Raw genomic sequence first — 14722 nt, forward strand, 5'->3', positions numbered from 1 at the left:
GCGCCTGCACGGGGTGCCATGCTGTCGGCGGGTTGCCGGGGTCTGGTCGTCCTACGGTTGCGGCCCCTCCGCAGGCGGCCGTGGCTCGCGACGTGTTCAGTCCTGCGCGGCCTTGGGCAAGAACCAGTGGAGACAGCCTGGTCACTGTGTTGCGAGTCGTCGCCTAGAGACGCAGGAGATGGAGATGGAGAGGGAGAGCGCGAGACCGCACAGGGAAAAGGCGCCAGCGCGCAGTCGCCTCCATCTCTCCCTCCGCGCGTCCAGCGCTTTGGCACCAGATGTCTTTCGTCACTGGAAAGCCTCAGGCTGCATATGCCGCAAGAGGAGTCACCCCCTCGAGAGCGCGGGGACTCGAGCGGAGACCAGGGCCATTGCGGTCCCGCACACCTGGGGTCCGGGGGTCCCTTGCTGCCCGCCCTGGGCCAGTCCGCGACCGAGGTAGAAGAGCTTCACGTCTCCTCTTCCTCGTCAGCTGCTAGAGAGAGGCCCTTTCGGGCGGGGGAGCTGATTTTAGCTGAGACTGAGAAGAGAGAAACACAATTTAAAAAATTGTTTAGGTTGAGCAACGCCGGACAGTTAAATAGTAGCTGGGGGACAGTCCCGTTCAGCGAGATCGTGGGGAAATTTCCCGGCCAGATACTGAGGAGTTCCTCTGGTAAGCACTTCATGCTGAGGAGGCCGGCATTGGAAGACTATGTATTACTGATGAAAAGAGGGCCTGCCATAACATATCCGAAGGTAATGCGATGGGAGTTAGCTGCGTACAGTATTGGTTCCAGAAAGGGCACAACTGATGCCTTTTTACATCCTAATTCATGTACTGAAAGCACATGGCAGAACGTTGAAAGTTTTTATTCTCAGCCTTTTTTTTTTTTAACCAATGGATATTTTTACATATCTTATGATTGCTAATTTTAGGAGGAAACATCCAGATTTTAATTTTAATTTGGGAGTCTTGATTCTCTTATCTCTAAAGTGAAGAGAATATCGACTTATTATATAGACTGATGTGGACTCACTAGGCACATAATAAGTACTTACATTTGTTCCCCATAACTCTTAACGTTTGCAAGTTCAGCACTCAAGAGAATGTTGAATTCTTTTGAGAACAGTTTTTTAGTACATTATGGTGATATTTTAATCATCATTTAATAAGGCATGTTACTAGTATATTTTATCAACAGTAGATATATTACTATGCTTTTCATTTTAGGAAAAAAATAAAGTTTTGTATTAAAACAGCTAACATTAAAAACTAAACATAAAAGGAATATTCTTTATAAGTAAATTGCCTAGTTCCTTGTTACAATCTTACACTAGTGGTTTATTTCAGTCCTTAATTACAGTCACAGTCCTTGAGTAGAATGTTCCTTTGTAATTGTGACAACTCCTCCTCCTGTCCCCAGATGAGGATTCATTCATTATTTATTCAGCAAATAAGCGTCTACCTTCTATATTCAGGGCGTTATTACAGGGAAGTATAGCTGAACCATAGTCCTCGCTCTCAACATAGACCTTACATCCTAGAGTGGGTGACAACAAACAAGTAAAAGAATAAGGTAATTTCAGGTAGTGTTAAGTGCCACGAAGACAAATAGATTAACAATGACATTGTGTTCAGTGACCTAGGGGAGAAGAATACTTTATGTCAGTTGGTTAGAGAAGGTCTTCAAGGAAGTACATTTGATAAGAAACCTAATTATGGAAGAGCCAGCCATGCAAAGATCTAGAAGCCGAGTGTTCTTGCAAAGGGAAGAGTATTGCAGAGATTCTGTTGTGGCCTGAGTGGGTTAGGTGAGGAAGAGAATGGTATGAAATGTGGTTGTAGGGATGAGTATTTTATTCCATGTGCATTGGGTGACCACTGGAAGGTTCTAATTAGAATCCAATCTGTATTTTTTTTAAATTTATTTATGTGTGTGTGTGAGAGAGAGAGGAAGATCAGCTCTGAGCTAACATCCATGCCAATCTTCCTCTTTTTGCTGAAGAAGACTGGCCCTGGGCTAACATCTTTGCCTATCTTCCTCTACTTTATATGGGATGCTGCCTGACAAGCGATGCATCGGTGCACGTCCGAACCTGGGCTGCCAGCACTTAACCGCTACGCCACAGGGCCGGCCTACCAATTTATATTTTAAAAGGTCTACCTAGGAACTATGAAAACTTTCGCGGAGGCTTTAGGTCAGTGGGCTATCTGTAAGCTCTTGACAGAAACTTTGTCCTTTTTTAGTGTATTGCTTGTGTTTCCTCTTTTGGCTGTTACAACCTAGCCATAAAAAAAGACTTGTAATTTCATCATGCTTCCCTACATCTTTTTTCTCCCCACTAGACAAAACTGTGAGAGAACAGTTGTATTTTATAAAGTTAAAACTTAGTGTACTTTCTGCCTTTCCATTTGTCACAGAGTTCCATGCTAAGAGGAATTTAAAGACTGGACTTGCTAGGTGTTGACTTCTCCTTTTACCTCCCAAGTGGTGGCTGCAGGAGATTTGATTTCAACCTTTTACAAGTTTGAAATGCCTTTTAAAGATTTTATTTATTTTATTTTTTCCCCCCAAAGCCCCAGTGGATAGTTGTATGTCGTAGCTGCACATCCTTCTAGTTGCTGTATGTGGGACTCGGCCTCAGGATGAACGGAGAAGCGGTGCCTCGATGCGCACCCGGGATCCGATCCCGAGCCACCAGCATCGCAGCGTGCGCACTTAACCACCAAGCCACAGGGCCGGCCCATGAAATGCCTTTTAAAGGAGTACTTCAACTGACTTTTGAAAGCTGGTTTCCCCATTAGAATTACATAGTTTTATCTTAATATTAAAAGTAGGTCTGTGGGAGCAATTTTTTTTTGTCTTTTAAAAATTTTTTATTGATGTCTTAATAGTTTATAACATTGTGAAATTTTTGTTGTACATTATTATTTGTCACCATATAAATGCCTCCTTTTACCCCTTGTGCCCACCACCACCCTCAACCCCTTTGACCCTGGTAACCACCAAACAGTTCTCTCTGTCCGTGTGTTAGTTTATCTTCCACATATGAGTGAAATCATGCAGTGTTTGTCTTTCTCTGTCTGGCTTGTTTCACTTAACATAATACCCTCCAGGTCCATCCATGTTGTTGCAAATGGGATGATTTTGTCTTTTTTATGGCTGAGTAGTATGTCATTGTATATATATACCACATCTTCTTTATCCAAACATCAGTTGAGGGACACTTGGGTTGCTTCCACTTCTTGGCTATAGTGAATAATGCTGCAATGAACATAGGGGTGCATAAGCCACTTTGGATAAATACCCAGTCGTGGGATAGCTGGATCATAAGGTATTTCTATTTTTTTTTTTTTGTGAGGAAGATCAGCCTTGAGCTAACATCTGCCAATCCTCCTCTTTTTTTGCTGAGGAAGACTGGCCCTGGGCTAACATCCATACCCATCTTCCTCCACTTTATATGTGGCACTGCCACAGCATGGCTTGACAAGCGGTGCGTGGGTGCACGCCGGGATCTGAACTGGCAAACCCCGGGCCACCGCAGCGGAGCACGCGCACTTAACCGCTTGTGCCACCGGGCCGGCCCCAAGGTATTTCTATTTTTAATTTTTTGAGGAACCTCCATACTGTTTTCCATAGAGGCTGCACCAGTTTGCATTCCCACCAGCAGTGAATTAGGGTTCCCGTTTCTCCACATCCTCTCCAACATTTGTTCTTTTTTGTCTTGGTGATCATAGCCATTCTAATGGGTGTAAGGTGATATCTTAGTGTAGTTTTGATTTGCATTTCCGTGATGATTAGTGGTGTTGAACATCTTTCGTGTTGAAAGCCTGAAATTTTAAAATGCATAGAAAACTTAATAGTAGAATGATATTTCATAACTTTGGAGGAATCTCCCAGTAGCTTCAAATCCCTTTTGGAAGGAGAGAGGGAAATGAATAAATGCTAATGTCCCACTCACGTTTTGGACTGAAATTGCTAGGATGTATGTAGTGGGATCCAACATAGAAAATTCATCCCACTGAGACCGTGTAACCTGAATGGCAGGAAGCAAAAGTTAAAGTGTGCTCAAGTTTCTTTATTTTTTATTTTTTAATTTTTTGTGGGAAGATTAGCCCTGAGCTAACACCTGTTGCCAATCCTCCTCTTTTTTGCTGAGGAATATTGGCCCTCGGCTAACATCTGTGCCCATCTTCCTCTACTTTATGTGGGATGCCTGCCACAGCGTGGCTTGAGTGGTGCATAGGTCTGCACCCGGGATCTGGACCTGTGAACCCCGGGCCACCAGAAGCGGACTGCACGAACCTAACCACTACATCAAGTGTTTTTATTTTATAATACTTGGTTTCTGTATTTCATATGAAAAGGTCCAAGAAAATAAAACTGCCTTCTCTAGGGCATTCCACTGAAATGATTTCTCAAGTGGCCTCCCACTCCTGGGTGAAGTTGTCTGTGCCCCCAGGTGCCTGGCACATGGGAGAGGATAGGTATGTCTGAAAGACTCAGCATTTGTGAATGAAACTTTTTGACTAATACATCTTAAAAATTATGTTTCTGTGTATCATTTGGTCTAAGCCTTAGTCCAACATTTCAGAAAATACATTTTGGCTTTTAATTAGACGACTGTACCTGTTAAGTATTTTCTTATGCAACCAAACCTATACTTAATACACAGCTTTGTTGTGACTTGACAGGATCCTGGAAACCTTCCTTCTTTTAGAATTTTCACAGCAGCTTTTCACAGAGAAGAAAAGGTAGTAAAAACTTATCAGATATGCTGCTTTTTAGCAACTTTGAAAGGTTTGGTATTGGGGGAATGTTGAAATAAATGCTAACATTTAAAATTCTCTATGTACTACTTGGTATACTGTAATGATCAACAGCATGGTCTTTGGGAGTTCAACATTGGTTCTACTCCTGACTTGCCCATTTAATTCCTGGCTGTGTGACTTTGGGCAAATTATTTAACCTCTTTGATTTCTCATTTTTATGATGGGGATAATGATACTTTTCTGATATTCTTGTTCTGATTAAACAAGATAATATATGAAAGCAGTTTGCTTAGTTACAGAAGCCTAGCATGTGGTAAAGTTTCAATAAACAGCTCTTATTACTATCATCCATGATATTCCTGTTAAAACAATTCTTCAATTATAGTGTTTGGCAAATGGGTCCTCCTGTCTATTCCTGGTATCCTAATTCTAAATTAAAGTTCATCATTTCATGCAGAGATTATGTAATAACTTCCTAACTGGTCTTCCTGCTTCTAATTTTTCTCTGCTCTAGTATATTCTGTATTCCCTTGACAGATTAACCTTCATAAAATGCCATTTATATTACCTTGATGATGTACCCCAGTTACTCACCAGGTCAAGTTCAAATGCTTTAGCCTGGCATTGAAGTCTCTCCTTATCTCTCCTCCTGAGATGGGCAAACTGTATTTATTCTACCTCTGTTTTGTTTAAAGCTGTTTCTACCTTATGATTATTTCCTTAAATTCTCCACTCTATGTCCTTAAGCTAGGGCAGTCTGCTCACTTCTTTCTCTGAGCTCCTGTTGTACTTATGGTCTTTAATTTCAGTATTATACTGAAGTGCTGCTTTATTTGCTAATTGATTCTTGAATCTCTTATTTCATCAAGTATATTGTAAACTCTTGGAAGGCAAGGCCAGAGTTAATCCTTTTTTTTTCCACTCCTTTTTTCTCCATGTCCAACATTGTGTTTGATAAGAGTGGGTGCTTAGTACATATTTATTGGTCACTGAATCACCCATACTGTGTTTCAATCATAGGATATGAATATGATACTGTTGATGATGAATATCCACCCAGGTGATACTGTTCTGGAAGCTGGCTCGGGCTCTGGTGGAATGAGCTTATTTTTATCCAGAGCAGGTAAGAGATTGGGATAATTGAGCTGAATTTAGATGACAGAAAAAACATTCAATCTGTTCATAATAACAAAAAGTTAAATAGATAAAGATGTTTGGGAAAATATTCATTCACATAACTTTGTGAGAGAGCGTTCTCATTGAAACCAAATGTAAGCAACTATTTTTCTTTCCATTTTGTACATTTATTCCAGTTATTCTCTTTCTAACCCTCTCTCTGTTTTCTTTGCTGTTTCTCACTCTCTCCATCCTTTTTAATGCTTCTACCTTTTTTGTGTGTGTGTGGGAGGAAGATTAGCCCTGAGCTAACATCTGTCACCAATCCTTCTCTTTTTGCTGAGGAAGACTGGCCCTGGGCTAACTTGCGTGCCCATCTTCCTCCACTTTATATGGGACGCTGCTACAGCACAGCTTGACAAGCAGTGAGTCGGCACACACCCAGGATCTGAACCCCGGGCCACTGAAGCGGAGTGTGTACACTTAACTGCTACGCCGACGGGCCGGCCCCTCTACCTTTTTTTTTAAACTAAACTTTTTATTGGAGCATAACATAGCTACAGAAGAGTGCACAGATTATAAGTGTATACCTCAGTGAATTTTTATATAGTGACCATACTTATGTAGTTATTACCCAGATCAAGATAGGGACTGTTACTGCGCCACAGAAGCCACCTCATGTCCGCTCTCAGTCCTTATGCTCCCCAGAGGCAACCACTACTCTGACTTTTAGCATCATTGATTAGTTTTGCCTATTTTGAACCTTATATAAAAGGAGTCATACAGTATGTACTTTTTTGGGTCTGGCTACTTTCTTTTTTTTCTTTTCTTTTTTTTTTTTGTGAGGAAGATTGGTCCTGGGCTAACATCCTTGCCCACCTTCCTCTACTTTATATATATAGTGGGATGCCTGCCACAGCATGGCTTCTGTAAGCTGTGTGTAGGTCCACACCTGGGATCCGAACTTGTGAACCCTGGGCCACTAAAGTGGAGTGGGCAAACTTAACCACTACAACACCAGGCCAGCCCCCTGGGTCTGGCTACTTTCATTCAACATTTTGTTTGTGAGATTTAGTCATTGCATGTAGCAGTAGTTCTTTCAATTTAGTTGCTATATAGTTATTCCACTTTATAAATAAATCACAATTTATCCATTCTGCTGTTGATGAGCATTTGAGTTGAATATTATGAGTAGTGCTGCTCTGAACATTCTTGTACTTGTCTTTTGGTGCACATATTTACATGTTTTTGTTAATAATAGTGCCAGATGAATACTCAATATGAGAGAATATAGGAGGAGGATGGCTGTCAGCTGCTGGGGAAGAATCATGTACTATTAAGAGCAAAGAATTATAATTGGTATTCATAAGTAAATTAACCATAATGCAGAACTATTAAGTTAAAGCTAAATCATGGAGAGTTTTCCTTTCTTTAAGAAAGTCTCGGGGCCGGCCCAGTGGCATAGTTCGACGAGCTCTGCTTTGGCAGCCTGGGTTCACGGGTTCAGATCCTGGGCACGGACCTACACCACTCATCAAGCCATGCTGTAGTGGCATTCCATATAGAAAATAGAGGAAAGACTGGCACAGATGTTAGCTCAGGGCTAATCTTCCTCAAGCAAAAAGAGGAAGATTGGCAACAGATGTTAGCTCAGGCCCAATATTCCTCACCACAAAAAAAAAAAAGTCTTTAAACATTGTCGGTTGGTAAAAGTACTGCTTGAAGGTAGCACCCGATCAAAAATCCACGGGTACATAGTAAACCTAAAAATCTGTTCCTGTTCCCACCACATGATCTCCGGTTAGTGTTATCCTAGTTGACTATTGCTCCCTTTGACCACTTACTCCTCTCAGTATCAGGGTTGCTTTGGCTGGTCTGGCTACCTGTGCTGTGTTCCCTTCTTCACCTAATAATAGACTGCTGAACAGTGACAGTACTCTCTTTGGGTAGATTCTTTTTTTTTTAATCATTCATGTTGTTCTTTATTAATGCATTCTTTTTTAAACTAATAAACTTTGTTAGAGCAGTTGTAAGTCTATATGGGTAGATTTTATAAAGACTACAGATAGAAATATACTGAATTAAACCTTTTGTTCTTTGACCCCAATGCCATCACATACAAACATAATCCAGCTTATACTATTGTTAGGCACTTCACTCCAGGCTCCTCAATTCTTTTGTCTTACTCTTTTCTGTGTATAGTTAAAGGCAGTCATTTCTTCACAATATGTGCAAGATTCCTAAATGCATTTGACAAAGTGAATTTATAAAAATTTGTGAGACAGGAGGAGTGCTGATATTTCTCATATCGATAGTATCAGAGGAGTGTCATGGCATAAATGATCCCAGACTATGAGTGATCAAGAAATTATTGCTGTTTACCTTTGGGATGGATTTTTTCCCCCATAATTTTCTTTTCTACTTGTTTAGCTTATGCTACTATTTTTTTTTTTGTAAGGAAGATTAGCCCTGAGTTAACATCCATTGCCAATCCTCCTCTTTTTGCTGAGGAAGATTGGCCCTGGGCTAACATCCGTGCCCCTCTTCTTCTACTATATAAAGGACACCACCACAGCATGGCTTGACAAGCGGTGCATTAGTCCGCGCCTGGGATCTGAACCTGTGAACCCTGGGCCGCCAAAGCGGAGTGCGCGAACTTAACCAATACACCACCAGGCAGGCCCTAGCTTTTGCTACTATTAACATTAATTTTTATCCCTTGAGAACATGATTGCTTGCAGCTGGAGTTACATTGCAAAAGACATCCTGGAATTTAAACTTTTCATTAGTAAACTACAGACTGATTGATCTGGGACAACCTCCAAACGGTATCAAATCACCTCAGATAGAGGTGGGTGGAAAATTAATTGCCTTAAGTTAAAATGCAGTAGTTTTCTGTGAAACTGCAGTATTACTATGCTAAACAATTTGAAATTTCTTCAGACACACACAAAAATACATATATCTTTAAATTTTTTTTTTTTGTGAGAAAGATCAGCCCTGAGCTAACATCCAAGCCAATCCTCCTCTTTTTGCTGAGGAAGACCGGCCCTGAGCCAACATCTATTGCCAATCCTCCTCCTTTTTTTTGATCCCTTTTTCTCCCCAAAGCCCCAGTAGATAGTTGTGGGTCATAGTTGCACATCCTTCTAGTTGCTGTATGTGGGACGCTGCCTCAGCATGGCCGGACAAGCGGTGCGTTGGTGCGCGGCCGGGATCCGAACCCAGGTCACCAGTAGCGGAGTGTGCACACCGAACCGCTAAGCCGCGGGGCCCGCCCCCATATATCTTTAAATATATGGAAGGCCTAACCTCATCCATAACAAAAGAAATGCAAATTAAAACTACAATGGTAAACTATATTCAACTTTTAGATTGACACAGATAAAAAGTTTGATAACTCTTTGTGGGAAAGGGTCCAAAGAAATAGGCATGAATACATTGTTGGTAGAGCGTAAATTGGTATCATTTTTTTGGAGGACCATTTGATGATAATTTTCAAAATAAAAATTGCATTTTTAGGATGTTATTCTATAGATATACTGGCTCACGTGTACAGGACATAGGCAGAATAATTTTCATTGCAATATTGTTTATAATCGCATAAGACTAGAAACAAGCTAAATGTTCATTGGTAGGTAACGTGTTAAATAAATTATGGCATAGCCATATAGTGGAACATAATAGCTGTTACAAAGAATGCAGTAGATCTGTTAACCACTGAAGTGGCATTGGTAAATAAGAAGGTAATTAAGTTAATCACTGAAGTGGCATTGGTAAATAAGAAAGAAGGTACAGTACAGTGTATGAAATACATCACAATAAGTGTTAAAAACAAAGAGAAAGAGATACTTGCACACTTGTATAGACACCGACTATCTTGGGAAGGTAAATAACTGGTAATATGGTTGCCATATTAACCAACCAAGAGGGAGGTTGCTAATCCCCCTCCATCTGAAGAGGGAGATTGACTGGGGATCTGGGCTGGGATAGAAACTTTTGTAATCTTGAACTATTTGAATTATTTTTTCACATCCATGTAATACCTTTGCAACATAAATTTTTGACATTCTTTTATGAATTGATTAATACTGTGAAATATCATAAATTATTTTTTTCAATTAAGTTGGATCACAAGGACGAGTCATAAGTTTTGAAATACGAAAAGACCACCATGAACTGGCTAAGAAAAATTACAAACACTGGTGTGATTCATGGAAAATGAGTCATGTAGAACAGTGGCCAGACAATGTGGATTTTATTCATAAGGATATTTCAGGAGCAAATGAAGACATAAGATCTTTAACATTTGATGCGGTAAGTTTTCTAAAGTGGGTCCAATGATATTACCTAATACTGAGTACAAATTAAACAAGGATCACACTTCTTTATGGATGTGGATCTTCCTTCATTATTTGCCCCAATTCTATCTCTAGATGTGGGAGGAATATTTTCCTTTAATATGATGGTGGGATTTAGAGCAGAGAGACATAGTGAATCAGATACCAAAGTTGTTAATAAATGTGGGGTAATGACCAGATACTAGGAGGAGTAGTTGAGCATCATGAATCTCAGCATTTCTAGGATAAAGGAATAATAATTTGGAAGCAGCATTGGGAGCATATTGAGCCCAGCGTCTGACCTCATGTGAGATTTGGGAGAATACATAGCCTCCATTTGTGAGGAAACAGGCAAGGGCATCTTTAGACGGTTAAAGTCAGGATGTAGAGGAGTATTCATTAAAGATGGTGAGGATAGAGGCATTTATTATGAACAAAGCTCCAGAAAGTGGAGTGGAGGGATTTGTGAGGAAGAGGAGCAGTGGGAAGTTGAGTTAGGGGAGAAGAAGCAGAGTAGTATGAAGATAGAAAGATAGATGATGAGAGGATGACATTTTAAGCTGTGACCAGTGATGGTAGAGATGTGGGATAAGGAGGTTATTGTTGGCTTCAAAGTTTCAGAATTCTAGTATAAGTTGCCTTATCCTTGATGATGTCATTATTAGTTCATAGCTTGACACTGGACTGAGGTCTGGGTAAGGAGTCTTCTTGGCTTTTCTTAATTGGCTGTTGGAAGATTGGATTATTTTAGGACCTTTATAAGGGAGAGTAAAGTTCAAAGAGGAGATTTTTATCAGGACCGGTTCCTATCTTTAAAATAACTAAAGCATATAGTTTTAGTGGAACAGCTTCCTGGACACAAAGACTACAGTTCTTTTTCCACGTCCTTGTTTGGCTTGCATATTATAGCTCAATATAGGCCAAAAACTGTATGTAGGCCATCCATAGGAATGTCATAGATACCTGGGAGGTTAATTGGTCATCAGAATTTTGCTTGATGAGTATGAAACACAACAAAGGATTTTAACAATATCGTTGAAGCTTTGTAAAAACCTGCTGAACCATCTCTGATATAAGGAAAGAATACTCCTTAGTAGATTTATTCAGTTGAATCTCTCTTGAATAATAGTACCAGATGAATACTCAGTATGAGCCAATAAAGAAAGAGGAGAGCTGTCAGCTGCTGGGGAAGAGTCATTCCCCAGCAAAGGAGCAAAGAATTACAGTTGGTATTCGTAAAGAAATTAACCATAATATGGAACTATTAAGTTAAAGCTAGATCATGAAGAATTTTCCTTTCTTTAAGAAAGTCTCTAAAAATTGTGAGTTGGTAAAAGTTCTGCTTGAAGGTAGCACTTGACCAAAAATCAAGAGGTGTATATTATACATAAATTTCTATTCATGTTCCCCCACTTGATTTCTCATTACTGTTATCCTAGTTGATCATTGCTCCCTTTGACTACTTAATTCCTCTCCTAGATGCCATCTTACCTCCTAGGGCTTTACACTTCCAATCCATTCTCCTCATCTCTAAATTAATCTAGTTCCGGTACTGTCATTCTCCTGCTGAAAAACCAATTAGTAGCTTTTCATTCAAAGACTTACGGTGTCCTTCAGAATCTGATCTCAACCTTCCCCTTCCTTTCTTTTCTAGCCCTTTCTGTAACCTGCCTATACTCCTGCCATCCAAAATAACAGTAAATGAATAAAAAAGGTGTTAAACCACAAAGACTAAGAGAACAGGAGAAGAAAAAATAGCTAATAAAAGATTTTTAACAAATTTTAGAAATAGTGAAATCTACTGTATCTACATCAATCTCAAAGACATGGTGTTTACTCAAAGAAGCATTATAAAAAATTTGTATGGAATGGCTGCATATATGTAAAATTTAAAACTACAGAAAACAGTACCATGTATTGTTTGTAGCTATATACATATGTTGTAAAAGTATAAAATTATTTGGGAACATTAAACTTGAGGACAGTGATTATCTCTGAGGAAAGAAAAGGAAGGGTAGGGGAATAGAGGGAAATAAGTTTTGGAGTCCATTCAGTCTGGTTCATTCTCAGACTCCATAAGAGCCACTATGACCTTGGATAAGTTACTTAATCTTTCTTTGCCTCAGTCACCTCATGTATTAAACAGAAATAATAGTAATAATAATAGTGCCTATTTCACAGAGTTGTTGGGGATTAAATGAGATAATTCACGTAAACTGCATAGACCAGTACCTAGTATATAGTAAGCATTAAATAAATATTAGCTATGATTTTCATCATTATTATTTTATCTCCTTTTCTTCACCTGTTTAAATTATACTCTTCCTTCAAAGCTTAGATCAAAGGTTGTCTCCTCCGTGGAATGTACCATAATCATCTAACTGGAGGATTATCTTCCTCTGAATTACTGAACCACTTTGTTTCTTGATTCAGCAAGCATTTATTAAAGACCTGCTATATGCCATGTATTATGTTAAGACAAAAATGAATTATATATTTAAAGGAGCTTTCAATCTAGAAGAAAAGATACACATACAAACACTTATTAGAAAGATTCAGACACATGAAACACCGTGGCTGTAGAATTGGGTATAGTGAGGAGATGAAGCTGCAGATGCAGTCATGGGGGGCTAGATAATGAAGAACACTTATATGTATATCAAGCTAGGGCGAATGGACATTCTGTTGTAAATAATGGGAAACTACTGATGAGTTTTTAAGTAGGGGAGTAGAATGTCTAGATTCCTGTTTTAGAATGATTCTGGTGGAAGAATAGAGGCTATGAGTCTATATAGAAAGCTATTGTAATGTTTCAACAAGATATGATAAGGTCCTGACCTAAGGCAGTAGTAGAAGGATGAATTTGAGAAATACTTAAGAGATAGCTTTGTGGGACTGGATAATTTTAATCTAAACAGAAGCATCAGAGCCTCACAGATTCTCCGAAGAATCCAAGGTAAAGAAAGTGATGACTCCAAGTTTCTGGTTTGAGTGACTAGATGAATGGTAATGTTGTTAACTGAGAATAGAGCATTCAAGAGGATTGGCAGGTTTCTTGGTTATCTGATTTTTCGTCCTTCTCAATAATATAGTAAAACTACAGTCAAAGAAACCCATTTATGTCCATCATGTTGACCCTTTGATTCAGTCATTGAAATCTTTATTTGGATATCTTTTTTTTTTTCTAAAAATTGTGTTACTTTTTTTTTTTTTTAATATTTATTTTTGTGAGGAAGATCAGCCCTGAGCTAACATCCGTGCTAATCCTCCTCTTTTTGCTGAGGAAGACCGGCTCTGAGCTAACATCTATTGCCAATCCTCCTCCTTTTTTTTTCCCCCAAAGCCCCAGTAGATAGTTGTATGTCATAGTTGCACATCCTTCTAGTTGATGTATGTGGGATGCGGCTTCAGCATGGCCGGAGAAGCAGTGCGTCGGTGCGTGCCCTGATCCGAACCCGGGCCGCCAGTAGCGGAGCGCGCGCACTTAACCGCTAAGCCACGGGGCCAGCCCCTTTATTTGGATATCTAATAGGCATCTTAAACTCCTGTCCAAACCTGAATTCCTGATTATTTCTCTCCAAGCTTGCTCATCATTTTCCTCATTAGTAAATGACATCTCCATTCTTTCAGTGGCTTAGGCTAAAAACACTGGATTCATCCTGATTCCTCTCTTTCTCATATCCCACAGCCAATCCTAATTCTAATTGGCTCTGCCTTTTCAAAATATATACCACTTCTCATCACATCCAATGGTATTTGCTCTTGCAAGTCACCATCATCCTTTCTTGCCCTCTCCCAGTCTTTTCTACGTATAGATTTAAAAAATAAGTCAGAAGGTACTTAATGCCACTGAATTGTACACTTAAAATGATGAATTTTATGTTTATCACACAAAAAATCTTTTTTTAAAGTCAGATCATGTCTAAAACTTGCCAGCAGCTTTTCTCTTCCTGAATAAAGCTAAAGCCTGTAAGATTCTACATAATCTGTCCCTCTCCCACTCCTACCACATCCCCACCATCTTAGAACTCATCTCTTACCACTTTCCCCCTTTTGTCTCCACTGCAGCGACAGTGGCCTTCTCAGACTCACCAAGTATCCTGCAGCCTCAGAGCATTAGTATTTTCTGTTCTCTCCGTCTGGAGCACATTTCCCCCCTAAATTTCCACAGGGTGAGCTTAATCATTTTCTTCAGGTCTCTTCACTGACCAGCCTATGTATAAAATAGCGCTTTCTTTCCCTGCCCTGTCACTCTCTAGCTCTCATATTCTGCTTTATAATTCTATAGTTCTTCATGTCACTCATCACCCTCTGACTTACATATTTATTGGACTTTTTGCTTAATGTCTATCCCTTTATTAGAATATAAGTTCCCATGAAACAGAATATAAGCTCCTGTTATATCCTTAGCACTTAGCAAAATGCTTGGCACGTGGAAGGTGCTGAATAAATATTTGGTGAATAAATTAATAATGAATAATGTTCCTTGACCCATTAATACTGTTTTTTA

At 39.6% G+C, this 14722-nt stretch overlaps 1 protein-coding gene across 1 annotated transcript in view; it reads left to right on the forward strand.

Moving 5' to 3' along the window:
- The window catches only part of TRMT61B (tRNA methyltransferase 61B), a 17760-nt gene continuing 3038 nt past the window's right edge, over positions 1 to 14722 (forward strand). The window contains exons 1-3 of the mRNA XM_004418185.3: positions 1 to 738; positions 5777 to 5879; positions 9999 to 10189. Of these exons, the coding sequence (XP_004418242.1) occupies positions 19 to 738; positions 5777 to 5879; positions 9999 to 10189 (1014 nt within the window). The 5' untranslated portion in view covers positions 1 to 18. The remainder of the gene's footprint in view (positions 739 to 5776; positions 5880 to 9998; positions 10190 to 14722) is intronic.

The sequence above is a fragment of the Ceratotherium simum genome, chromosome 11 (assembly GCF_057802395.1).
Source record: "Ceratotherium simum simum isolate JZ-2026a chromosome 11, ASM5780239v1, whole genome shotgun sequence".
Lineage (NCBI taxonomy): Eukaryota > Metazoa > Chordata > Mammalia > Perissodactyla > Rhinocerotidae > Ceratotherium > Ceratotherium simum.